The sequence below is a fragment of the Periophthalmus magnuspinnatus genome, chromosome 9, assembly GCF_009829125.3.
Source record: "Periophthalmus magnuspinnatus isolate fPerMag1 chromosome 9, fPerMag1.2.pri, whole genome shotgun sequence".
NCBI classification, from domain to species: Eukaryota; Metazoa; Chordata; class Actinopteri; order Gobiiformes; family Gobiidae; genus Periophthalmus; species Periophthalmus magnuspinnatus.
Genome location: NC_047134.1, coordinates 25,850,758 through 25,876,948, shown reverse-complemented (window position 1 = coordinate 25,876,948; position 26,191 = coordinate 25,850,758). Strand labels below are relative to the sequence as shown.

The 26,191-nt window shown below is 38.7% G+C and overlaps 3 protein-coding genes across 21 annotated transcripts in view; all 3 read left to right on the top strand.

Annotated features, from left to right (window-relative positions):
* The window catches only part of LOC117376441 (uncharacterized), a 7,795-nt gene extending 2,062 nt beyond the window's left edge, over positions 1–5,733 (top strand). The window contains exons 3-9 of the mRNA XM_055224370.1: positions 473–531; positions 1,110–1,187; positions 1,272–1,331; positions 1,403–1,465; positions 2,366–4,172; positions 4,320–4,487; positions 5,260–5,733. Of these exons, the coding sequence (XP_055080345.1) occupies positions 473–531; positions 1,110–1,187; positions 1,272–1,331; positions 1,403–1,465; positions 2,366–4,172; positions 4,320–4,487; positions 5,260–5,543 (2,519 nt within the window). The 3' untranslated portion in view covers positions 5,544–5,733. The remainder of the gene's footprint in view (positions 1–472; positions 532–1,109; positions 1,188–1,271; positions 1,332–1,402; positions 1,466–2,365; positions 4,173–4,319; positions 4,488–5,259) is intronic.
* A 630-nt stretch (positions 5,734–6,363) lies between these two features.
* si:dkey-13n15.2 (protein transport protein Sec24C) lies at positions 6,364–20,593 on the top strand. Its single transcript, XM_055224369.1, has 20 exons — positions 6,364–6,566; positions 6,863–7,432; positions 9,256–9,347; positions 10,149–10,260; positions 10,996–11,123; positions 11,646–11,781; positions 12,033–12,142; positions 12,273–12,385; positions 13,120–13,311; positions 14,778–14,874; positions 14,947–15,051; positions 15,186–15,353; positions 15,987–16,086; positions 17,035–17,183; positions 17,258–17,396; positions 17,482–17,603; positions 17,945–18,124; positions 19,047–19,244; positions 19,318–19,407; positions 20,387–20,593. Exons 2-20 carry the CDS (start codon positions 6,886–6,888, stop codon positions 20,525–20,527), a joined length of 2,919 nt encoding a protein of 972 aa, XP_055080344.1. The 5' UTR covers positions 6,364–6,566; positions 6,863–6,885; the 3' UTR covers positions 20,528–20,593.
* Positions 20,594–22,304: 1,711 nt separating this feature from the next.
* Positions 22,305–26,191, top strand: part of camk2b1 (calcium/calmodulin-dependent protein kinase (CaM kinase) II beta 1) — a 99,622-nt gene continuing 95,735 nt past the window's right edge. For 6 of the 19 annotated variants that reach the window (XM_055224380.1, XM_055224377.1, XM_055224379.1 and 3 more), the window contains exons 1-2: positions 22,324–22,623; positions 25,743–25,837. In XM_055224380.1, coding sequence (XP_055080355.1) covers positions 22,562–22,623; positions 25,743–25,837 — 157 coding nt within the window. In that variant the 5' untranslated portion in view covers positions 22,324–22,561. Of the gene's footprint in view, positions 22,624–25,742; positions 25,838–26,191 lie in introns of all 19 variants that reach the window. The other 13 variants (XM_033972284.2, XM_033972283.2, XM_055224385.1 and 10 more) reach the window with 6 other exon arrangements.

Below are 26,191 nucleotides of genomic sequence, written 5' to 3'. Positions count from 1 at the left end.
CTTTATTCTAATCTAATCTACAAACTAGAAACTTAAAATAAAAGCACCTGAATGTACTTGGCATGTAACTGTAAAATAACAATGACAGATAAAAGATAAAAATGATCCACAGCACTGAAGTTGCTTGGATGAGCAGCGAAATGTCTCCACTCTAAATACGTTTTTGTCCAGTTGACAGATTGTAATTTTTTTTTACTGCTATCAAGATAAAAATGGTTGGTTTAATTTTTATCTTGTTCAGTGTCCTTGGGTGTTTTGAAAGGCGCTTATAAATAAAATGCATTATTACTATTATTATTAATTATTCCAGTGAGACTTACAGAAACAAAAATAATATAACTTCAACATCTTCAACACCTGTTATATACAAAACAGAAACCAAAAAATTACTTTGACATTTAAAAAGTTTGATTTCTTAAAGCTGCTCAAAGTGGCTAAAGTTTAAAGCCATCATGTATTTTGTTTTTTTTAGGAAATAAGAAGAAATCTCCCAATGCTCAGGCAACACAAAGAACAAACACAGCTTCTCTGGTAAATTAACCCACAATATATTTAAAGAAAATCTATGTTATAATGTTGTTTCCTCATCGCAGACATACCTGGAGTTTCTTTTTTTATTCACGCATATTTAACACACAAACCCTGCACATTTAAGCTGTGTTCTTTTCTCAAACACTCTGTTCCACCTTGTGATGTCATGTGGTAATGCAGTGCCAAGTGCTCAACTACTACTACAACTACTCAAACTCCATACACCTTCACTAGAATCATTTTGATAATTTCAGTCCTGGAATTGCCAATCTCTACAGAAGTAAAGGTAAAAGGTACCTGTTAACTTGAAAAAGTACCAATTCATTACATCACAATGTAGAACAGAGCATTTTAAGGTTTGGAGATGTAGACAGAATAATAAAGGATTACTCAAACATGTGTGAATGAAACAAAACACAACTTCAGGTATGTATGAAGAGGTAACAATATTATAACATGACTTAAAGCTCATGAGAGTAAATGTTGTGTAATGTAGGACCTTTAAGTAGGAATGTATTTGATGTACTTTCTATATCCAGATATTTGTCAGACCTTCAATAACACATTTTACCTCATAGGCCAGTACTGAGTCACGCAGTGCACTTATGCAGCAGCGGCAGGAACTTCTGAAAAAACTGTCAGACTTGGATGCACTTGTAAGTGTTTTTATTACAACTATGATGGATATTTTTTTAGTTTATTTATACTTCTTGCATGTTTAATTTCTTTCTCTTATAAAGCTGAAAACGATGCCTTCAGAGGACATGGAGAGCGAGGAGGCGTCACTTACTGCTGACTTGGTACGGCTTCAGTTTCATCCAGTATTTGTCTTAAGTTTTATTTATTTATTAATCTTGTTTTTCCATTTTAGACTTCTGCTGCAAATGATACTGCACCTCAAGAGTATCATGAAGAGTCCAGTGACTTTTCAGAGGTTAGTACACTGTTGTAGTCTTTTACAGAGAGGTTGGTTAATAATTATAAGAGTGGCCACAATCTGTACTGTCAGTCATGGCACTTCTTAATTAACACAAAACTGATCTAGATGTGTTATGTAGCTGTTATTTACCCTCAAGTAATTACTCAGCAGCTTTACATAAATACAAATTCAAACATTAGGAGATGTTCTGGGTCAACTAGGACCAGTAAATAGTCTTGTTACATCACTTTATATTCCCAACAAGGATATCGGCTGAATCGATATTTGGAAGCTGATATCCGATCCAGCAATTTTTTCTAGATCAATGGGGTCAGTATTTTATCATGGGGACTTTTTTTGGTACATTACTGGGAAATTTGTGGGTTATTTTTGGTTAGATATTTAAGCCATAAAAGATTGAATAAATAACTTCTATGCTTCATTACAAATGCGAAGTGTTTTATTCTGCTATGTATTTATTGCAGCTCATTTAGAATAGTTTTTGTGGTGTAAATCACTTAATTAGTTTCAATATTATTGTTTATTGTCTATATTTACTTAAGCTATATATTGAACTTCAAAATGTTACTATGACAGGCCTAGTGTCCAGACTATGGAACAGCGCTCTCTGCCTGTCAGGTCCTCTCTGTCTTTTATGCAGTTTAAGAGTACCGGTAGGCTGAAAACCCACCTCTTCTCCCTGGCATTTAATACTAGCTACACAGGATCTTGGTGTTTTATTGTTCTTTTCCTGGGTATCATCTTATCTGTATATTTGTTTTTTGTTGACTTTTATGTGAAGCATTTTGTTTAAATGTGCTATATAAATAAACTTGAATCGCTTTAATTACTGGATCAATGCATCACTTGAACTGGGTATATTTAAAATAAATTTTAATAATTTTGTATTTTTAGGGTGCAGATGTTCCTTCAGAGGATGACAGCAGTCCTGGATTCTTACCTGTTAGTGATGAAGAGGTTTCGGACTCAGCAGACAGTTCCTCAGACGAAACCCCCCATAAGAAAACCACATGTAACACTCGACTTAAAGCAAAATCAAAGGCTCACCCACCAGCTAAAGACAAGCGCAAAAGAACTCTGAAGAAGAGGTACACACCCAAGTCGTCCATTTTGGTTTTGCAGTGTGTGAGCAAGAAAGGCAAGCGAGTGTATGACAAAAAGAATTACTGCATGTTCTGCTCCAAACCGTTCAGTAAGCTGTCTAGACATCTCGAAATGGTCCACAGTCATCAAGAGGAGGTTGCAGATGCGTTACAACATCCCAAACATTCCAAAGAGAGACTAAACATTTGGAATAGGTTGAAAAATAAGGGAAACTTCGCTCACAACAAGGATGTGCTCAAAACAGGGAAGGGGTTTCTGGCAGCTGTGAAAAGACCAAGAACGCCTGTCCAAGATTATGAGTTTGTCCACTGTCTGTATTGTCAGGGACTTTATATCAGCAAAGGGTTGTTCAGACACATGAAGAAATGTCCAGAGAAGATCAAGAACAAAGATGAACCCAAAATAGGGAAGAAGCGTCTGGCCTTTAGATGTGTGCTTGAAACACTGGGGCCAGACATCAGTGAAGGTTTTAAAGGGCTTCTGTCTCCAATGATCAACGACCCAGTCACACAAGCCATTCTGAATCATAAGGTGATTCTGCAGTTTGGAGAGAGCATGTTTAAGCAGCAAGGAGCTGACCCTAATCGACACGAGAACATTAGACAGAACCTTCGACAAATTGCTCGACTTGTGCTCGAAGCCCAAAAGAGGACACCTCTAAAGGAGATGGAGGACTTCTTTGAGCCCGCTAACTTCAAACATGTCGTCTCTGCCGTCAACATTGTAGCAGGGTACAATTCAAAGACTAACTCTTATACTAGCCCCTCTCTTGCAATTAAACTGGGCTACCAACTTCAAAAGCTGTGCAGTATTGTGGAGAGTAATGCTATTGAGAGTGGAGATGAAAGCAGAGCCAAGTCCACTCAAAGCTTCCTTGAAGTGTACAAGACTAAATGGAATAAACTTGTATCTGCAAGTGCACTGACCACTCTGAGAGAGACAAAGCGTGTTAAGGAGAAGAGTGTGCCTTCGATTGAAGATGTTAAATGCCTAAACTCTTATGTGGCCAATGCTCACACTGTGGCTGAAAACAAGTTCAGAGAGCACGTCTCTGCTGAGACATACGCCGCTCTGGCAAAGGTGATACTCAGCCGTGTCATTCTGTTCAACCGGAGGAAGCCTGCGGAAGTGTCGGGCTTAAGACTAGAAGATTTCCTGTCCCGGAAAATGTACAACAGTTATAACTACTCTGGAGTCTCCCTGTCGGACCTAGAGAGGACCATGTGCCGATTCTTCACTCGAATAGAAATCCGAGGGACCTGTGGCCGGATAGTTCCTGTGCTGCTGAAACAGTCCTTTGTGTTTGGCTTGGAGCTCCTGGTGAAGAACCGTGAGGCGTGTGGGGTCCCTGCTGAGAACCCCTTCCTGTTTGCCCGACCCACTGCTCTGACAGCCTACAGTGGCTCCACCATCCTGCAGAACTACGTCAAAGACTGTGGAGCCAAGTCTCCCAAAACTCTCACCACAGCCAAAATCAGGCTGCACTTTTCAGCCATGCTGCAGATGTTAAACCTCGACGAAAATGAGGCCAACCAGATTCTGGGACCAAACTATCAAGTTTTACAAACCACCAGGACAGATGTCATTGAACAACCAGGTGAGTGTGCCCAAGTTTGTGTGTGTGTGTGTGCGCGCCCCCGCGTATGTATGCAATCTTCCCCCTTGAGTGTGTATGCGCCCATAACGGCCACTCCACTTTTTTGGATGTATTAACAGTTTTGTCCTTTTGCCTCCTTTATCACAGGGACATTTGAGGACATAGGGACCCAAACATCTACACAGTGGGGACAAAATCAGTTCGCCTGTAACTACTACCGACACGCTGCTAATTATCCCGACCAGAGCCAACATGCCCAGGCCCCACTGCAGGGCCCTGTACCAAAGCGCCCCGTCTCAGACAAACCACAGAGAGGTAACTAAACATCCTATTTTCCTGTTGATAAAGATTATCATGCCTAAAATAATTACTGATAACGTGATAGCTATGAAAAACATTAATAATTGTAACTATAATATTATGAGTAGGTTTCATGTTTAAAGAACTGAAAAGTGAGAATAACAACAATCTAGAAAATAACTTGAGTTGAGTTTTTTTGAGCAGTTTGGTGGTATAGTGGAATTTTTTTTGTTGGTGATGATCAGAAATTACAAAATGTACCAGAAACATTCATGATCTACCCTTGAAATAAAGACTATTATTGTGTACTTTTTCATGCTTATTCTGCACTAGGGCTGTCACGATAACAAATATTGAAATATGATATATTGGTAAAAAAAAAAAGTAGACGATAAGCAATGATATTCAATGCCATTATACCACTGACACGATCACCCTAAAGCAGGATTTCTCCCAAACTATACATATAGAGAGAGCTGCTTAAACATGCTCTCTCTATATGTATAGTATTTTTAGTGAACATGAGTGGAAATGTATCAGTGAAATATTTAATGAGTCATAGAAGCTATTTATTCAACCCTATACAGCTCAAAACTTCAGAAAAATATAAAAAATTAGAACAAATTTCCTACTAGTACAAAGGAAATGTGCCCACGATAAATTTTGCCCCCCCCCCCCATCAAAAAAAATAAAATTGTTCCGTTAATCATGTATTGAACGATAAGTTAATATCATGACACGCCTAGTCTCCACAATCTGTGAACTTCTTCTGTCCTGTCATTCTTAGTGTCTCAGAAGAACAAACAAAAGTGGGATGAGGCGGAGGTCCGGGCTGTAGAGAGGCACATGATGCGCTTCATTCACGGACAAAAAATCCCTCAGAAGGTGGACTGCCTCCAGTGTCTTGATGCTGAACCCGAGGCTCTGAGAGCACGCTCCTGGAAAGGTGTTAAGGACTATGTCAGGAACCGGATTACAGCACTGAAGAGAGAGGAAAGCAGAAGTGCTTTGAAAAACCTACCACCAACCAACTGGCCCTCCCAGGATACAAGCGGTTATTATCAACTATGAACGTGTAGTAGTGAAAATGTGTATTTCTGGAGGTTTGTCACCCTATTTAAGTATTTTATCGCTCATTATAAAAAGAGCTGTTTTTAGTAGCCAAAATGTTATAATCTTATTTATGTTTTATTATCCAGCCTTATGTAAAAATATTTGCAATGTGTTATGAAGCAAACTGATAAACATTTGTGTTTTCTAGTCTGGACTTGAATTCATTTAATTAAATTATATTTTATTTTGATGGAAATACTTGATAATAGCAACATTGCAGCTTTAAACGTACCATATTACACAAAATGGACTCTTGTGAACTTTAAGCCATGTTATAATGTTGTTACCTCATCAAAAACAGTTGTGTTTTGTTTCATTAATCTGAGTAACCCTTTATTATTAGTCTGTCTACATCTCCAAACCTCAAAATGCTCTGCTCCACCTTGTGACATCATGAAGCAGTAGAATTCAATGTAACAGCTCCTTTTACCTTTTGTTCAATAGAGATTGGCAATTCCTGATCTAAAATCATCCAAATGAGTCTAGTGAAGGTGAGTTTAAAAACACAGTGGAGCACTTCCTGTATTACCACATGACATCACAAGGTGGAATGGTGTTTTCTATTAAAGAGAAAAACTCAGCATAAATATGCTAAACATGTAAATGAAACAAAACACCTGGTATGTTTTTAATGGAGAAACAACATTATAACATGGACAGAAAAGGAAAATGGCATAATATGGCCCCTGTAAATGCACATTCCATGGAAATGCGAAGAACCTCTTTTATTTTGAAAGGAAACACGGAAGTTACCTCGTGCGTGCGTGATACTTGACGCAAACAAGAAGATGCGGAATCAGGCATCGTGTTCTTGTTGCGGTCAAGATAACATTTATAGCAGGTGTGGGTTGTGTGGTCAGCAAAATTAATCAAATAAACCACAATATATGAAATGTAAAGATACAGCGGTGTAAAAACCCGACTGAACTCAAGCCGGATCCCTCTGCGTGTAGTGAAGCTCCTCGTTTCCGTTAAACCAAGGTAGGCTATGTTGCGTTCATTGTAATACTACCACCACATATGATCATTTAGGAGCTATCTTAATTAACTACCCGTGAATGAAAGATAAGTTTAAGTAGCAGCTGTTCATTTAATACAGTGCCTGTGTAGCATTTCTGTACTGTTAGCATTCCGCAGGCTACTTTCTATGCACCAGTTAGCTTCTTTGACTTCTGCCTGTGCATTATTAAAGTTATTGCTAGTTGCTATAGTTTGCATTCATCTACATTTATCTTTTATATTATAGTGTATTATTCAGTTTATTCTGCTTCTTCTAGGATAGTGATGGTGTTGGAGGAGGATGGAGCCTTCAGCCAATCAGAGCGAGACTTCCCCTCAGCAGTGGGCGGGACAAAACAGCTGGTCCTCAGTTTCTCCTATTCAACCCCATCACAATCCAATTTCTACTTTTCAGCATCTCACCCTGACCTCCCCCCATCACCCAGAGTCATCCCTAAACCATTCTCACTCAAATAACACAAATTGGCCTAGTCCTTGCTATGATTCTTCAGTCTATCCCGGGAAACCTCCTTGTTCGCTTCCTGTTGTTTCCAATGGGACTCTGCAGCTACAATCTCCACCTCTCTACCCTGCTCAAATCAACCCCCAGTCAATCTGTGCCCCTGTTCAGCAGCACCTCTCAGATCAGAGGTTATTAAATGGGCCCCAGTCTCCTCTTCAAAATAGTTCTTCCAATGACCTTTACTCGTTTGACTATAATACAAGTCTAAATCAGCTGTACAGTCCTTTGCAGCCAGCTAATGCGGAGGCTGCTGGGTATATTCAAAATTATACATCGCCAATATCTCCAGTTCAACAGCAGCCTCAGTGGACTGCTTCAACTCCAGGTAAGTTTGTCATTTGTCCTAGTTTTGTAAAAAAAACAAAAAACAAAAAAAAACCTCATAGAGACTGTGTCTCCTGCTGGTCTCAAGCCAATGAGAGCGCTTTAAAATCTCTCAGATCCACCTATAATCAGGCAATTAAGGCACTCGATAAAAAAACCCTCCATTATCACCACTGTAACATCTTAAGTAAATATAAAATGTTCAGTTTCAATAATTTAATTTTGTATTCAAATCTAAGAAAATTATTCAAAATTATTAATAATGCAGCTTCACCTACATAAAAAAAATGTACTATCCTTTGTTCTGAACAAACTACCCGATCCACTCGTTCCTCCGTAAACCGAACTTGCATAGTTTCAAAAAGATCCTCGGCCTTTGCTCAATCGGCTTTTTCTTATCAAACTATTAGGCAGTGGAATCAGCTTCCAGACAGTCTGAAATTGTCTGTGGATTTAATAGTTTTACTAGAAATTTGAAAAAGTACATTTTAAATAATCAAATGTGTCCACATCAGTCTAGTTAGTTGGTGCTGCTCTGTCCTCACTGTATAAACCTGCACATAATGATTTTTATATTAGTCTGGACTGGGGGGGGACATACTGTATTGGACATGGAGTAATTTTTTTATTGTATTTAATTGTTATTGTTGTATGGCAAATTGGTAGTCGTATATTGTAATTGTTAATTGATATGTGTTTTTTAATGTGTGTTCACCTGCCCAGGGACTGCAGATGGAAAGTAGCAGTAGCTAAATCTGGTACAAATCATCTTTTCCTTGTAAGATTAATGAATGTGTACATGGTCCCTGTCAAATAAAGAAAGAATAAAAATAGGACATGTTTTCCTAATTATTACATGGTTTGGTGTCATAGTACATGTGGTAAATATTTATCGTAGTTTTACACCATTTAAGTGACAGTTTGTGCAAAAAAAAACCAACAACAACTTGAGAAGAAAAGCACAAAAATAAAGGTAATAGCGATGACTTCTAAAACATTTCCAACCAGGCAGTACAATTCTGACCTTTACCCAATTTAAAAACTAGACAAGCTTTTTAGTAACACTGTAAATATGTCAACTATGTTGTTGTGAAATGAGTAGCCTATTAATTTTAAGTTGTGGAAAAAGATGGTTTGCCCTCTCCGGGTGGGTGGTGAGTCTCTGCCTCAAGTGGAGGAGTTCAAGTATCTAGGGGTCTTGTTCACGAGTGAGGGAAGGATGGAGCGTGAGATTGACAGGTGGATCAGTGCAGCGTCTGCAGTGATGCGGTCGCTGTATCGGTCCGTTGTGGTAAAGAAGGAGCTGAGCCCAAAGGCAAAGCTCTCGATTTACCGGTCAATCTACGTTCCTACCCTCACCTATGGTCATGAGCTCTGGGTAATGACCGAAAGGACAAGATCGCGGATACAAGCGGCTGAAATGGGTTTCCTCCGCAGGGTGGCTGGGCGCACCCTTAGGGATAGGGTGAGGCGCTCGGTCACACAGGAGGAGCTCGGAGTAGAGCCGCTGCTCCTACACGTTGAGAGGAACCAGTTGAGGTGGCTCGGGCATCTGCTCAGGATGCCTCCTGGACGCCTCCCTAGGGAGGTGTTCTGGGCATGTCCCACCGGGAGGAAGCCCCGGGGAAGACCCAGGACACGCTGGAGGGACTATGTCTCTCGGCTGGCCTGGGAACGCCTTGGGGTCCCACCGGAGGAGCTGGAGGACGTGTCCGGGGTGAGGGAAGTCTGGGAGTCCCTGCTTAGACTGCTGCCCCCGCGACCCAGCCCCGGATAAGCGGAAGAAAATGGATGGATGAATCTGATATTTGTGTTTCCCTATAGGAGCTGTAAAACGCTTTGTTCCTGATGCAGTTGGACAATCTCCAAACTCTGAGTCTCGTTATGGACTTGACCCTGAGTCTCTTCCCAGTGCTGTAAGTATTTAGAGTTGTTTTTGTTTCTTTCTATTTGTTGGAGCTATTTTTCTTTGTTTAGTTACAATATATACAGTGTATTTTGCCAGTTAATAATTTTGCTTGTTTAAGTTAATATTTTGGTTATTGTCCTTATTTTGTATAAGGATCAACTAGTCATTTGCATAATTTCCGAAATTCTAATTTTGTAATTGTTTTGATAACTGCTTCTTTTAATTTAAAAAAGTTGAGTCTCTGTATAGATGTTGACACCACAGTGACGATAAAAATAATATTGTTTTAGAAAATATAATGTAATTTTCAACACAATATAATTGCAGTGTCTTTAATACTACCATGTGGTCTTAAGCTACTTCTGATATAGATCAAGACCATTTAAAAACTATTCAGGAAAGCTCCCATTTTGTCCGTATCAATGTTTGTTCATTTGAGTAACTAGTTTCAATACTAGTATTGATTTTGATATAAAAGCTTGTATATATAGCTGTAAGTATTTAGAGTTGTTATTTTTGTGTAGACAAAGCTTTTTTCAACATCTTTTTTTTTTGTCTAACAGAAAAAAGCTTAATTCTTATTCTGGGATCATGAAGATGATAAAAAGACAATAGAATATAATTTTCAATTCATTATAATAGTTTTTTTTTTTTAGTATTATCATGTGGCAGGAAAGATTCAATGTTGTCCTATTTATGATTTATTTCAGTACTGATGCTTTTTTACTCAAACATGTATCTATATTCAGTACTAGTTTTGTGTAGAATCTGGATATATAAGTATAAATAAACTACATCTCTGGCCCAGGTAAAAGTAATGGCAGAGGACCAGGCCCAATGGGAGGGGAAAGTGTATGTCTCCGAGCCTCCTTCTCGTCTTCCTCCTTTGCCCACTACGTCCTGTACCATAGAAGACAAAGGTAACACAACTCTTCTATATCTAGTAATTCTCTGCTTTTGTCTTAAAGGTCCTTTATTATGCAAAATGGACTCTTGTGAGCTTTAAACGATGTTATAATGTTGTTACCCGCTCAAAAACATACCCAGAGTCGTGTTTTGTTTCATTCACATGTATTTGAGTAGTTCTTTATTATTAGTCTGTTTGCATCTCCACATCTCAAAATGCGTTGTTTCACCTTGTCATGTGGTACTTTTCAAGTTAACAGCTACCTTCTACCCTTTTTTTTTTGTAGAGATTAGACATTCCAGGGCTGAAATTATCCAAATGAATCAAGTGAAGGTTTTTGCAGTTTAAAAACACAGGGGAGCTTCCTGTATTACAACATGACATCACACAGTGGAACAAAGTGTTTTCAGTTTGAGAGAAGAACTCAGCCTAAATATGTCGGATTTGTGTGTTTAAACATGTGTGAATGAAACAAAACACAACTCTAGGTATGCTTTTGATAAGTAAACATTATTACATAGGTAAAAAAATATCGTAATATAGGCCCTTTATATCCCCCCTGGCTGTGAAACATTCCTAAAACCATTCAATTTACCATAGAGGAATAATGGAAAATCTGAAATAATTCCCAGTACCTCCTGATAAAAGTTCACCCACTCCTGTACCTGTGGTTGGGACACTCTGCTATATGCAACCATATACTTTCATCATGTAACCCCTTTGCTTTTATTATATCTTTTATACTCAGGTAGTGCGAGTCCGTTTGCCATCCGGGCCACTTCATACTGCTTTCCCTGTGATGCTCAGACCACTCAACTCAGCCATTTACCACTAGGGACGCTCATCTCCCCTTTGGCCGGAGTCAACTTTGGCCAGGTATGATTTTTGTTGACGACTACAATTCAACAATTTAAAAGGTGTACCATGTAACTTTTCTGGCTGATGGTACCTCAGTGGAGATGTTAGTTTCTGTTTTCTGATCAAAAGCTTGGACACTCCCTCTCATCCAGTGTTTTTTTTTTCTTTATTTCTTTATTCTTTACTATGTTCTACATTTTAGATACACACAGAAGACTTCAAATATATGTAAAAAGATATATGGCATTATGTAGTAAAGAAAAAAAGTTACAAAACTCAACAACCATAGCTTGAAAAACACGCATTCTTATTTTGAGTGGGATTACCTTTCGCCAGATTTGACCTACATCTTGACCTCTTGACATCACCTGCTTGTCTCCATGAAGATTGCAAAGTCATACCGTACTCTGAAACAGTCTTGGCAAAGCAATAACACCTCCATCCACCACAAAAGTTACATAGCGCACCTTTAACACTCTAATCTGTTAATTATCTGTAAATATCATGGGGAATTGTTCATATTGTGTGTTTCTCCCTCAGAGCCCCCTGCCAGACTGCACAGAGTCAGAATGTATTGCAGGTTGCAGTTTTTGTGGTGCCTTTATGTGTCCTGCTATGGGCTGGCAGGACTGTGGTCAGAGATACTCCTGCCCATTCTGTGGAAAAGTCAGTGAAGGTAAAATAATTTATTTTAGGGGTGGACAGTAATGATGATAGTTAATCGATAGCCAGTCGAAATGAGCAAAAATATGGCTGTAAATGCCTTAGTTGAAGGTGAACTGTACAATGAAGCACAAATACCTTATACTGTACAAATGTAAGATTACTCCAGAAGATTCCCATTTGCAGCTGTATTAGTTTTCTTCTTATAGACAAAATATTGCCAATTGTAATAAAATGATATACATTTTTTGTCTCATGTTATAGTGGCATGGCAGTTTTACCAGCCAACCAAAGGAGCTGAAGGTGTTCGAGTGGACAAGGAGAAAAGACCTGAACTTTGTATGGGGTCATATGAGGTCATCCACTCTCAAAAGGTTAGTCTACACTCTTATATACCACCTCTTGATGTGATGTGGGAATGTGATTTGCAGTTATATAATTTTAAAGAATAGAAATAACAAAGAGAAGTCAATATTTGTTATGTTTATTTTTTTTTGTTCTTAGAGTGAAGCTGCTGCACTATTACTGGCCCTAGATGTGTCTGTCCAAGCACTGAGAGGAGGTCATTTAGAGTTCATAACACATCAAATACGCACTCTGCTGGCCTCTTTGAATGGGTACATACATTTATATTAAACTGTTTTCATTTTTTTCACCCAGATAGTAAATATGACCTTAGTGTACTTGTTAGTGTATCACATCTTTTTTTTCGAACAGCTTCACTCCGGAGTGAAGTGCGGATGCTTAGCAATGCTGTCAATCACACTTGTAGGTAACGTCAGCAAGAGTGACCTCTGCTCTTATTGATGTTCATATCTTAAGTTATGGACACAATAGCGAAAACACCAGGATCATGTAGAATGGTTTCATATGAACATTTTAAGTCCAAAATGATGAGCCTGACAGCAGCAGTTATGGATAAAGGGGCGACAGTTTTCTAATGTAAAGTGAATTGGAGCCAGAGATGAGGGAGCCGGAAGCCAATGATCATTTCCTATTTGGAACACGGCGGCTAGCAGGTTAGCTATGTCCATTTATATATACAATCTATGGTCTGAACAAACACTAGACATGGAAGTAGGCAACATGAATGAAAGCTTTATATCTGGCAAAAAGGTATTATTTACAATATTTCAAAGGGTAAATTAAGTTATCAAGGCTAGCAGGTTGTTTAAGAAAGGAGTCTTTGGAACTGCCAATTTGATTTATGAAAAAATATTATTAACGTCATGAATACTATCCCACCAAACCTAGTAATAATTTGAAGAAGTTGAGAATATTGCTATGCTGATCCCAAAGACTTGGCAAAAAAACAACAACACTGTTGGTTTGTTAATTGGTTTGCTTTCAGAGAGGATGAAGACACTTTGGCACATGTTCGTGTGGGTTTGATGACTTATGACAACAGAGTTCACCTGTATGACCTGAGCCCCGCCCTGTCCCGCCCACACATGCTCGTCATCACTGAGACTGACGACCTTCAAATGCCCATATCCGGTGGACTCCTGGTTCCTCTGAAAGACTCCATAGACAGTGTTAACAGGTAATACACAGCATATTCCACATGTGTGTGATCCAGGAATGTCACCACCATAGACTGTAGAAAGAAGTGGAGTAAGGGAGTGTGACGTCGCCCATAGCTTTGGCTCCAGTCAAATGAAGCTCATTGTTGCTAGCAGTTAAAGGGGCGAATTTTGAGCTGAGTTTCATATTTGGAATTCTGACCACGAGTAGCATAGAAACCAATCCAGAGCAAGACTGTTGAAGGTAATGCCCCTTAGCAGTGCTGTCAGTCAAACTTGTTGACAAGGAGCAACCTTTGGAAAGCGTCTGATTTGTCTGTTATTAATGTTCATAGCTTGATTTACGAACACAATGGCAAATAAAAAATGTCAGGATTATGTAGAGAGGGATAATGTGAACATTTTAAAACCAAAATGAGCCTGACAGCAGCAGTTACAGAGAGAGGAGCAACAGTTTTTTAATAGAAAGTGAATTGGAGCCAGAATCGATGGAGCAGGTGCACCCTCCACACTCACTACCTATTTAAACGCAGTGGCTAGTGGGTTAGCTCTGTATGTATATACAGTCTATGGTCACAATATCAAATGTTTGTATTACGATTATTGTGAGAAGAAACATTATGATTGTACAATTATCTACACCAAAAATATTTAACCATTGCTCTTGTTGATGATAAAGTTAAGTGAATGTGGAGTAAAAACCAAGATACAAAAGCACATTACATTTTGCTTCACTTTTTAGAGTATAAACTGAATGGAAAATACTTACATTTTTAAGATGATTCCTTTTAGTACTACTTACACTGTGACCTGAATAATCACCATTATTCATTAAAACTATTCTGCAAAATTGAATTTTCAGAGCTTTTAACGGTGTTATGGTTATTTCCTCTTCTCATTTACCCTCTCAAAGTTATATTTGAAGTGATTCATGCATGTTTGAGCAGTCTTTAATTGCTTATTTTCAGCCATAGTGCTGATCAACCCCCATTTTCACCGCCACTGGGTCATGCCCACTGTGACGTACACACCTTTTTCTCCAATTTTATTTTCTTAATCAATGATACACATAGGATTCGGCAGCACTACAGAGTCATATTGGTACAAATGAAAAAAAAAAATCCACTGCTCGCTAGTGTGATCTGGAGCTATCCATGGGGGGCCGGCTCTTTGTTGTGATGACGTTTACGGTGGCGTCCCATTGGGCACCGCAGTTTTTTAACGTGGAAGTCAGCAAACATGTTCCTTTTATTAAGTCGTTATAGATGAATAACACAGTGATCCACGGGTGTCATAGATTATAACTATAGAGCAGACACAAGCACAATAGGGCTGCTTTAACAGAATACGTTTGATCCCTTTCAGATGTTATTTTTTTGTGGGTTAAATAGGACATACTATATTACTGATATTGCTACCCCTGTAAAATGTTGCAAGTGTAAGTTTTAAAGAACAAATTGAATTAACTTTTGTGTTTGGTTTTCAGTGTATTACAACTTATTCCTCAGTTCAGCCCAGAACAAAATGACGCTGGTGGAGTTCCCATAGAGCTGCCAGTCAAAGCAGCATTAGCCATATTCCAGGTCTGTACAAGTTTTTGTGTGAATTCACAAATCTTTATAGTTGAAGAATTGTAACTGACATAACGTTTTTAGGCTTTGAATTGTCCTGGAAAGTTACTGATCTTTCACGCCGCCCCTTTAATTGAGATGGGAACTACGCAAACATCTTCAGGTTTTTTTGGCTCCAATAAACCAAAGGTGAGCTTCATACACCACTATGTGTTGTAGTTGGATGTAACCCTAGCTCTATGAATCTCAGACAGTCACTACAGTTATAATTACGGTACTTGAGTATTCACATTAATCGTTTTAATTATGTTTTGCTTTTCTAGTCCATCTTCCAGCCATCAGAAGGAGCCGTCTCATTGGTCAGAGAATGTGTCCGTCAGGGCTGTAGCGTTCACTTGTTTCACCTGTCACAAGAGCTGGTGGGCGGAGCTTGGCCTGGACACATTCCTTATTTAACAGGGGGAGCTCTGAACACCTACAACCACCTTCAGGTCCCATGACATAATAATCTAAATCATTGTAATGTTATGTAATAGCTGTTAATATGGAGAGTAAATTAACTATGGATGAAAATATAGAGCACTATTACTATCTAGGAAAGTTGTTTTGCTCATATAAAACATTTTGGTTTGTTTGTTTGGAGCATAGACTGTATAGAAAAGTGGACTAAGTGAGTGTAAAGTCACCCATAATGTTCAGCTTCAGTCAAATGTAGCTCATCGAGGCTCGCGGTTAAAGGGGCGAGTTCCATGTTTGGAATTCCAACCAAGAGTATCATAGCAACTGAAGAGCCAATCTAGAGCGAGGCTGATGAAGGTAAAGCCCCTTCCCGCCCGCACCGCTGGTTTAGCATCGTCTGTTACTAATGTTCATATTTTGATTTATGGACACAATAGCGAAATAAAAATACCAGGTTCATGTAGAAGGGGTCAATATGAATATTTTAAGACTAAAATGATGAGACTCACAGCAGCAGTTACAGAGAGAGGGGCGACAATTTTTCAATAGCTATGTCCATTAATTTATACAGTCTATGGTTTGGACACGTTCATCTTCAAACTGAAGATGAGCAAAATCTTCTGCTAGTTGTTCATTTGTCTGTTTCCTACATGCATTTTTTCCAGGGTGAAATGGATAAAGAGCGTTTTTCTGCTGATCTGAAGAGAACTTTTGCCATGATGAACACAGGCTTCAGGGCTGAACTCAAAATATGTGTTTCTAAAGGTAAGCACATCCTAACATGTAGAGATGCACTTAGAGGCAACATCTATGGGTTAACATGGCAGCATAGACATATAGTATATATATAAATGGACAAAGCTAACCTGCTAGTCACGGTATTTCAAAGAGGACGTGATCATGGGCTGTGCTTCTGGCTCCATCGAATCTGGCTCCAATTCACTTTACACCCCTCTCTATTTCATTTTGGTCTCAACATTTTCATATTGACCCACTGTACATGACTCATAGATAACTCAAGATATGAACATTAATAAGAGACGAACCAGCTGTCTTCTTTCTTTGAGGTCACTCCCGCTAGTGTTAGTAGCAGCTTTGATTGACAGCGTTACTAAGCATTACCTTAAACAGCTTTGCTCCAGATTGGCTCTTTGGTTGCTATGGTTCATATGCTCAGAATTCCAAATATGGAACTCGGCTCAAAATTCACTGCTATAACTGCTCTAGCCCCGACAAGCTTCATTTGACTGGAGCTGAATGCTGTAGGTGATGTCACACTCCCTTAGTCCACTTCTTTATACAGTCTATGCATTATACACATGAGCAGTTTTTCACTTTGCTGTAGGTGTCAATTAAAAATCAGTTTGTTATCCGTATGAAAGCATAATGAAAACTCTGTTCTCAGTAGGGGTGGGATGAGACAGATTTCTGATGAGATTGGGTCCACAAGATGAGATTTTTGTATAATTAATAATAAATAAATCATATGGTTCACTTCAAAATTCATTCTAGCGGTGCTTTTTTTTTTTCTCAAAATGCTTACTCACTAGTGTTTAACCTTTTTTGTCCAGTCCAAGTGCAAACACATAGGGAAAAATCTCAAGATCATGTATGCACAAATTTTGTCTTGCGAGATCTGCTGGCACAAGATTTTATCCCATTCCTAAATCTCATACATGGATAGTTACATTTTGTGCTTTTTATTTTCTGCAGATATGCGTGTTTTGGGTTGTTATGGGCTCTTCCTACCTGGTCCTAACCCCTCATCTGTTCCCATGGCGAGTGTTGATTGGTGGACGACGTTAGCTCTGGAACTGGAACATGTTAGAAACTTGGATGAAACGAAAGGAGTAGCAATACAAGTAATTTCATATCTACGGTTTTAGTAACATTTTAATTTATTTTGTTTAAATCTCTGACTCGTTCTGCTCTCCAGACCGCTCTATCTTACACCACATGGACAGGAGAGAGGAGAACCAGGGTTCACACAGTCATATTAAAATGCTCACGCCACCTACAGGATGCTTTTAGACATTACCAGGCCCAAACACTACTCACTTTTTACAGCAAGAAAAGTAAGATCTCTAAACAACGGCAGTAGTCACAATCTTAGAAGTACCATATGGATTAAATAATAAACATTTTTGTTTGTTTTTGTAGTGTATTGTGCAGTGCTGGAGCGCCCCCTGCAGGAGCTGAGAGAGGAACTGCAGACACAGATCACAGAAGCCTTGGCGTGTTACAGAAAACATTGCTGTTCTGCCTCAGTTTCTGCTGGACAGGTAATGTACAGTAAACAGTACCTATTTTAAAATGTGCTTTAAGAGTAAAAAGTAAAAGTATTTTATTTGTCAAAGTCTAAATGTAGTGATATTGATTAAAAAATGAAACATATATTGTTCAACAGTAACAATACACCTTTTCTCTGTTTTCATATAGAATGCATCTGAAACAAAGTGTGTATTGTGATGAAAATATTAATAAAAAGAAAACTATAATAAGTCCTGTAGACATTAAAATTTAGTATCAAAAGAAAAACATATTTTAGTTCTATACAAAGATCCAGTGGTTTCACAGCCTCTCGTGATCATAGAGCTGCCTCTGTTTGCTGTGCTGTGTACAGCTGGTGCTCCCTCAGTACCTGCGGGCTTTACCTGTCTACATCAACAGTCTGAGGAAGAGTGAGGTGCTTCTGCCTGGCCTCAGGAGCTCTGTGCCCCACAGACTGCAGCAAAGATGTCAAGTCCTCAACATGGACCCCACCAGCACTGCCATCCACTTCTACCCTCAGCTCCTGCCTCTGGTCAGTTCACGCTGAGTTGTTTTTAGATTTTCAAATGTGTTAATGTCATACTCCCAAATGGGGGCAAGAACTAGTTTTACCTATTGATTAGCCTTAGTTATAAGTCCATCCATTTGCTTCTGCTTATTGGGGGCCGGGTTGCGGGGGCAGCAGTATAAGCATGTCTCAGAATGTTTGAACTTTTATTTACACAAAGCTGTTCTGTTGTTAAATAACAGATACATAACACATTTGAATCAGTTTTTCCTTATTTTATTTTTGTTTTAAAGGAAACAAATGCTGTTTTCAGTCTCTGCACTGGTATCAGTTAACATCAGGTATCGATATATATACTTAAAGCATCAGTATCAGTATCTGAACTGAAAAAGCTGGTTCAGTTCTTCCCTATTTTTCCCCCTAATGGTGCACTTCTACTATTCTGTAACCAAATTTTGCACATTGTCATTTTACCTGTTCTGGCTTATGTGCTATTCATGACCAATTACTGTTTGTAAATATACTAGCATAGCATCTAAACATGCCAAAACGTGTTGGCCATAGAATGTAAAGCTTTATAACACATGTGTCAAACTCAAGGCCCATGGGCCAAATGTGGCCCTCCACATCTTTTTATGTGGCCCTCGACAGAATAAATTAAAAGGTATGACGGTCTTAACATGTTATTTTATCAAGAGACACACCATTACACAGCTATTATTTTACATCTATGCAAATGAATAAGCAATATTTGTAACTTGAATAAGTAATAAATACAGACACAATTAATTAAAAAATTTAAAAAGTAGTTACGTTTATTTTACGTCTGGCCCTTTGAGGGCAGCCATTTTGCTGATGTGGCCCTCGTTGAAAATGTGTTTGACACCCCTGCTTTATAAGAAGAACTGTGCTTCACATTGTAAAGATTTTATTTCATTATTTACAGCCACTAACAGTTGATGGCTCAACCCCTCCTCACCTGGAAAAAGCCGTGCGATGCTGCTCTGCCAGTCTTGAATCTGAGGGTCTCTATTTGGTGAACTCCCCTCTCACCCTCTTACTCTGGGTGGGGCGCCAGGTACCAACAGGCGTTTTAATGGAGCTCTTCAACACCAGCTGCTTCTCCTCGCTGCCCTCCGGAGAGGTGAGAGAATAGGGCAGATTTCATATATCAAAGACCTGGGATAAAAAGTAACTGTTTTTTTCTGTTTTACTAGACAAAGCTTCCTGTTTTTGAAAGCCCCCTCTCTTCTTATGTACGGTCCTTCATCAGCTCATTGAACTCTCACTTTCCCACAGCTCGAAAGGTAAATAGCTTCTAATTACACTACCAGTCATAGGTTTGGATTATTACATTATCTCATTCAGTGCTTTTTACTTTACTTTTACTACTTTCTACATTTTATATACATACAGAATACATCAAATATATGGTGGCTACTTTGAGGATTTGAATATAATATAATATAAAATTTTATGTATATATCTACATATATATATATATATATATATATATATATATATATATATATATATATATATATATATATATATAAATGGACATAGCACCTGCTAGCCAGCGTGTTCCAAATAGTGATCATGGGTGCACTTTCAGCTCCATCGACTCTGGCTCCATTTCACTTTACATTGAAAAATTGTCACCCCTTTTTCTGTAACTGCTGCAATGAGCCTTGCCAATTTGGTCTTAAAATGTTTGTATTAACCTGCTCTACATGATCCTGGAATTTTTTAATTCCAGATTGTTTCTTTGGTTGCTATGATACTCACGGTTGAAGTCCCGAATATGAAACTTGGCTCCAAATTCACCCCTGTAACTGCTATAGCCTTGATGTGCTTCATTTTACCGGAGCCAAACACTATGGGTGATGTCACACTCCCTTAGTCCACATCTTCTATGGTTTCAAGTGAGGATTCTTGTTGCCATATCAATTAACAATTTCAAACTAGTGCGAGGTGGACAACTCGCTGACTCGCCCTCCTCGCACATTTGTGCTCAGGCCCTAATTAAAATACTTTTGAACCTTCCTCAAAAAGCCTTTCAAAACAAGAAGGAGCAACATCAAGGTTTATTCATAGAGCACATATAAAATAAAAGCATCACTTCTGTAAATTTAAAATGATTTAAAAACCATAAAATGTCAAGAAACCCATAAAAAATAAACCCAAAATGATTCTCTTTGATCTGATGGCATCCCTGCTGTGACTGCACTGTCGTTTTTAAACCAGTAGGAGCAGATGTTACAGCGATTATCTATGTCTGTGTAGCTGTGGGTGGTGAAGCAAGGTGACAGTTGTGAAGAGGCTCTACAGCGTCACCTAGTGGAGGATAAGAGTCCCAACGGAGGAGCGTCCTATGCAGATTTTCTCTACCATCTCCATGTCAACTCGGTCCGATTGCTGCAGTGACTTTAAACCATTTGACTGTCGTCCAGGTCAAAGCCAACTTGATGTGGGATGAATGAACGGAAGAAGCATAAAGATTATTTATTTATTATTTTAAAGCTGCTAAAATATGAACTGAGTGAGTGTGGTGTGTGGCAATCAAAGATATTTTTATTTTCGAGCAGATTATGGGACTTGTATTTTATGTATGTGTGGGTTTGTGATGCCTGAAGTATGTTCGGTGTGCTGTCCTTATAATAAACCAACATAAATCTTTAACACGGTAGACTTCTCATTGTGGGAAAGCAGTGACTACAATATTTTAAATGAAAACAAGGCAATTTTGTTGGTCATCAAAGTGTTACCGAAGGGGCAAGGTCTAATCTAATAATTCATTTTTTTTGTATTAGCTTCTTACCTAAACATTAAACTGCAAATTTGTAATGAAGGAAAAATGTAATTTATTATAGTGCCATACAAGTTAGTTGTTTTTTTTAATATCCTCCACTTATCCAGGGCCAGGTGACAGGGGCAGCAGTCTAAGCGGGGACTTCAAGACTTCCCTCACCCCAGTCACTTCTTCCAAGGTGTTCCCAGGCCTGGCGAGAGACATAGTCCCTCCAGCTTGTCCTGGGTCTTCCCCGGGTCCTCCTTCCAGTGGGACATACCCAGAACAGGTCCCTAGGGAGGCACCCAGGAGGCATCAGGAGCAAACACCCGAACTGAGCTCCCAGCCGCCCTGTGATCATGTTCTTTAGGTCGTTACCCAAAGCTCACGAGCATAGGTGAGAGTAGGAACGTAGATTGACCGATAAAGTGAGAGCTTTGCCTTTCGACTCAGCGTTATTATTTTTATTATTACTTATGCATGAGTTTAAGAATGATGAAAAATTAGGACAGTTGCCATAATGATTAACAATATTAAAGAAAGTATTGTATCTTTTTAATGGGAAAAAAATGGGATCCAGGAATACACCACTACTGAAATTCTAAAGTAATTTTAATTAACATTTTACATTCAAACTGTTTTATCCACATTGGTCCAACCCATTATAATTTGTCACTGCTCATAAATAAGAGTTCACTCAGATCTGCCCATGTTTGGAAGTCCGCACTCCGCATTGCCTTTACGCACGGTCTCCGCTAGAGGGCACTTCACTACAGAGCGCTGGCGGTACCGTGGCTGAACCGCGTCAGGTGGATTTTGTCAAGTTGGAAAAAGTACAGCGCAACATAGGAGCTGTAATGGACTGATTCACTTCAACATCGTGCCAAAAAAGTTTAATGACCCCAGTGGTTTTAATTAAATATCTCCCATTTCTTTTAATTTTGCAACTCGCAGTTTTTACAAATATACACCAGCAATTTAGTTAATGCTTATAAAATTCAGTAACATATTTGTGAAAGCTTTGACATGAACTTAAAGTGATAGCATGAAACTTTCTGGGGGTCGAAGTCAACAGCACAATTACATGGAAATAGAAAAAAACAACAACTTTGGGAAACTTCTCCGTGGAGATAAAAAAAAAAAAGTTTTATGCCATACAGTCGGAGATTATAGCCAAAGGAACAACATTTCCATGGAAACAAACAGGAAAAATAAGAGTCAGGTTTGTGGAAACGCTAGCCCGGTGAGACAAAGGACACGCGCTTTTCTATATTTTTCAGTGCAATAAACACATCTATAAAGCTTTTATTTTAGTGTCAAAAAGAGTTACATTAATATTTGCTCACAGTCGTTATTCTGTGTTTTATTTTGAAAAACCCCACCGGAAGTCGTAGCGTACTAAACGGCGCGCGTGACAGCTGTAGTCGGTGGCGCGCGGTCGCTTCTCCAAAGAGCGCAGAGACCAACGGGCGCTGAGAGCAACACCCCTGCCTCACTGACCGTAGCTTCGCCTTTTCTGCACCAACCTGTCGTTTCTCAGCCCCCGTAGAAGCCGTCTCCTCGCTCCACCGGCCTAGCTCTCTAGCTGCTGGGCGGACCCGCGCTTTTCTGTCGCCGAAATCAACGGTGCGATCGTTGGAGCAAGAATACGCGAGAGATAACGGATAGAAATGGCCACGACAACCTGTACGCGATTCACGGACGAGTACCAACTGTACGAAGAGCTGGGGAAGTGAGTATTATGGGGGCAAACACGCGCATGCTTTGTGTTGTTATTGGTGTAGATTGGAGGGCTGCTGCTGCTGCTGCTGATGGGTGTGTGACCGAGTGAGCACGCTTTTTCGGGATGACAGCTCTCAAAATAACATTACGCTGCTCGTTCTCCTCCCTTCACAGCCCAAACAAGTCCCGCGTCCTCCCTCGCGCACATGTTCGCGTTTTGAATACGTTGCTACGGTGACATCAGTGTTATTACGCTATTTTTAACATGTAGAAGTGCTGTGTGTTTTGTTTTTACCATTATGACAAAAACCTAGGAAGTAAATGATATTGTATGATAATGCAACTATTCCTGTGTATAGTGTTGGGAAGTAACTGAATATATCTACTGAGGATACATACTCAGAATTTACATTTTGCAGTTCATTTGGTGGTATTTCTAAAGTGAAAGTAATACATTGCAGCACTTAATCGCACAATTTAGTCTTCAAACTGCACCGAATGAGTGAGAGAGCCTGAAAACACAGCTCTTGTGGTGGCTGCAAGTGTGTTTTTCCTTCTCACATTAATGATTAAAAAATGCATAACCAACAGTGAAGCAAACATAAAGCTGTTTTTAATCCAATGTTGCGTTTTATCCTATAATTTAAATGCAACACCATGCAAAAGTATTCCAAGTATTCAGAAAACAGTACTCTGTTTAGCCCATGTATCAGGATATGTTACAAAATACATCTTAATTCAAATATTCTGTATTCTGTAACTAAATATGTTTTCAAAATAATCTTCCCATCACTGTTTATAGATTTTGGTCGTTGCTGTGATCAAACCAGTATTAGATGAGTTGCCTTTTGACACCTACTTTGTACTAGACATGTTCTATTCATTTCTATATTTTATATGCTGTATTTTCATTTTACAGTATGCCTAATTTTGTTTGAATCAATATTACGACACAGTTATAAAGGTTAGATAGGCACTGGATAACCGCACCTCCTCTGTTTCATATAGCGTGTTCTTTGTGTATGTAGCCTGTTATATCTTTTTAATAAGGGTATGCATATTGTTGTGTAAATCACTCCATAGATTGCATGATGATCCCCCCTCCATTGCTGTTGCTTATCGACTCCTGTTGTCATGAATATACAAAACACAATGGTGGTACGGGCTTTTGAATTCCACACTGTCAAATATCAGAAAATACATCAAACTGCTGCACAAATGCAAAGGCACGTTTTAACAAAAAACTCACATCAGCTATAGAAAGAAAACCAAAACCAAAACACCAGAATGTACAGCCAGAAGGCGTGTGTGTGTGTGTGTGTGTGTGTGTGTATAGGTTTGATTTTGTGATCGACCAAAGGGACAAACAAAATCTTTCTCTCCATCGATGTGTTGCCCATATCACACATGCATTCCTTAAACTAAAAACCCACCTCTCCCTCTGGCATTTAATACTAGCTAGACAAGATCTTTTGGTGTTTTATTGTTTGTTTCCCATGTATCATGTTATCTGTATAGTAGTTTTTTGTTGAGTTTTATGTAAATCACTTTGGTCACCTGTAGTTGTTTTAAATATACTATGTAAATTCATTTGAATTGAATTGAATGTAGCAACAGCTCCAAAACTTTCATATAAACCCATGGAAACCAAAACAGCCTTTTTGAAGAGGCTTTATTTGACAGGGCTGGAATTTAACCTGTTTGGCAAAAAAAAAAAAAAAAAAAAAAGTCTTTAAAAGACCCATAAATGTTTAAAGAGGCCCTATGGAACTTTTTCTTCTTTTTTCCATGGAGAGGCATTTGCTTTACTTGGAATGTACCACAGTATGGAATTAAAAATGTCCAGCTTGAGTAGCTTTAGTACATTTTTTAAACCTTTTTTTGTATTGCTCAAAAATCAAAATGTATTCTTACTGTGAGCAGACTCTTGCTTGTGTTCATAAAGATGGGATTTTAATGCCATAGTGTGGAACATTTCAAGCAAAGGAATAATTACATAACTGACAGAGCCTTCGCCAGAAAAGTTACACAGTGAATCTTTAAACTTCAATTCAGTTCAAGTTATTTATATAGCACATTTAAAACAACTTCAACTGAACCAAAGTGCTTCACATAAAAGTCAACAAAAAATATATACAGATCACATGATACATAGGAAAATAAAAATAAAACAGGCAGATGGCGCTGTTCCATAGTCTGGGCCCTGCTACAGAAAAGGCTCGGTCACTTCTGGTCTTGAGCCTGCTTTTGGGCACATGGGGTGGGAGTATAGTGCCGTAGTAACTGCTTCAAATAAAGAGGACAGACATTTAAACACATTCAAGAAAATTTTGAATTGAAACAGGAGCCAGTGTAGGTTGACAGTAATGCATCATATAATGGTTAAAACCCCTTTCCATAGCTTTGGTTTAGTGCTGAAGCATGCTGACTGTATGAGATAAACCTCATGGGAGCCTATTAAGAAGGAGGATTTCTGCAACACAAGTCCACAAGTGTCCACACGTCCTCTGTGTTGTGCTGCTAATGTGCCGCCTGTGCAAAACACTACTAATTAAAGGGTCCATATTACACTATTTTGTGATCTATGTTATAATGTTGTTTCCACATCACAAACAGACCTGGAGTTGTGTTTTTTTTCATTCACACATTTAACACACAAATCCTGCATATTTAGGCTGAGTTCTTCTCTCAAGCTTGAAACATCCTGTTCCACCTTGTGATGCCATATGGTAATACAGGAAGTGCTCCACTGTATATTTAAATTCCATACACCTTCACTAGAATCATTTGGATGATTTCAGCCCTGGAATTGCCAATCTCTACTGAACTAAAGGTTGCTGTTAACTTGAAAACTACCATTTCATGACATCACAAGGTGGAACACCATTTTGAGCTTTGAGGATGTAGACAGACTGAAAATAAAAGGTTACTTAAACATGTGTAAATGAAACAAAACAACTCCCAGCATGTTTTTGAGGAGATAACAACATTATAACATGGCTTAAACTTAATTTTGCGTAATGCAGGACCTTTTAAACAACATGCAACTGGATTTTATAACAAGTTTAGAAGTACGCTTGTGTCCATAATATTGTAACATTTGATTTATTTTCATTTTGTTTCTTACAGGGGAGCTTTTTCAGTAGTTCGCCGGTGTGTCAAGCTGTGTACAGGACAAGAGTATGCTGCCAAAATAATCAACACTAAAAAGCTGTCGGCGAGAGGTGAGTGCTGTGTTCAAGTTCTCTTTTCATTGTTACCAAAGAAAAATGTTTATTGACTTAATAATTGTGTTATTTCTTTGAATTCAGAACACCAACTGTAGAGTTTTTATTACAGTAAACCCATTGTCTGTTTTCAAAAGTGGTTTGTCTGTTGGTAGTTTTCAGATGGGAACAAGGGCCAATTTTTATTATTAATTACATTGTACTTTGACTTTAAATATCCAAAAGGTAAATGCACAGAAGTTGAACCTGATCATTTCTATTACTGACTAGACCCAAGGACTCACTGTATTACAACAGAAATCTGCATTTTAATATTATTAATTTTAGCTGACCCTCATCTGTATTAAACAT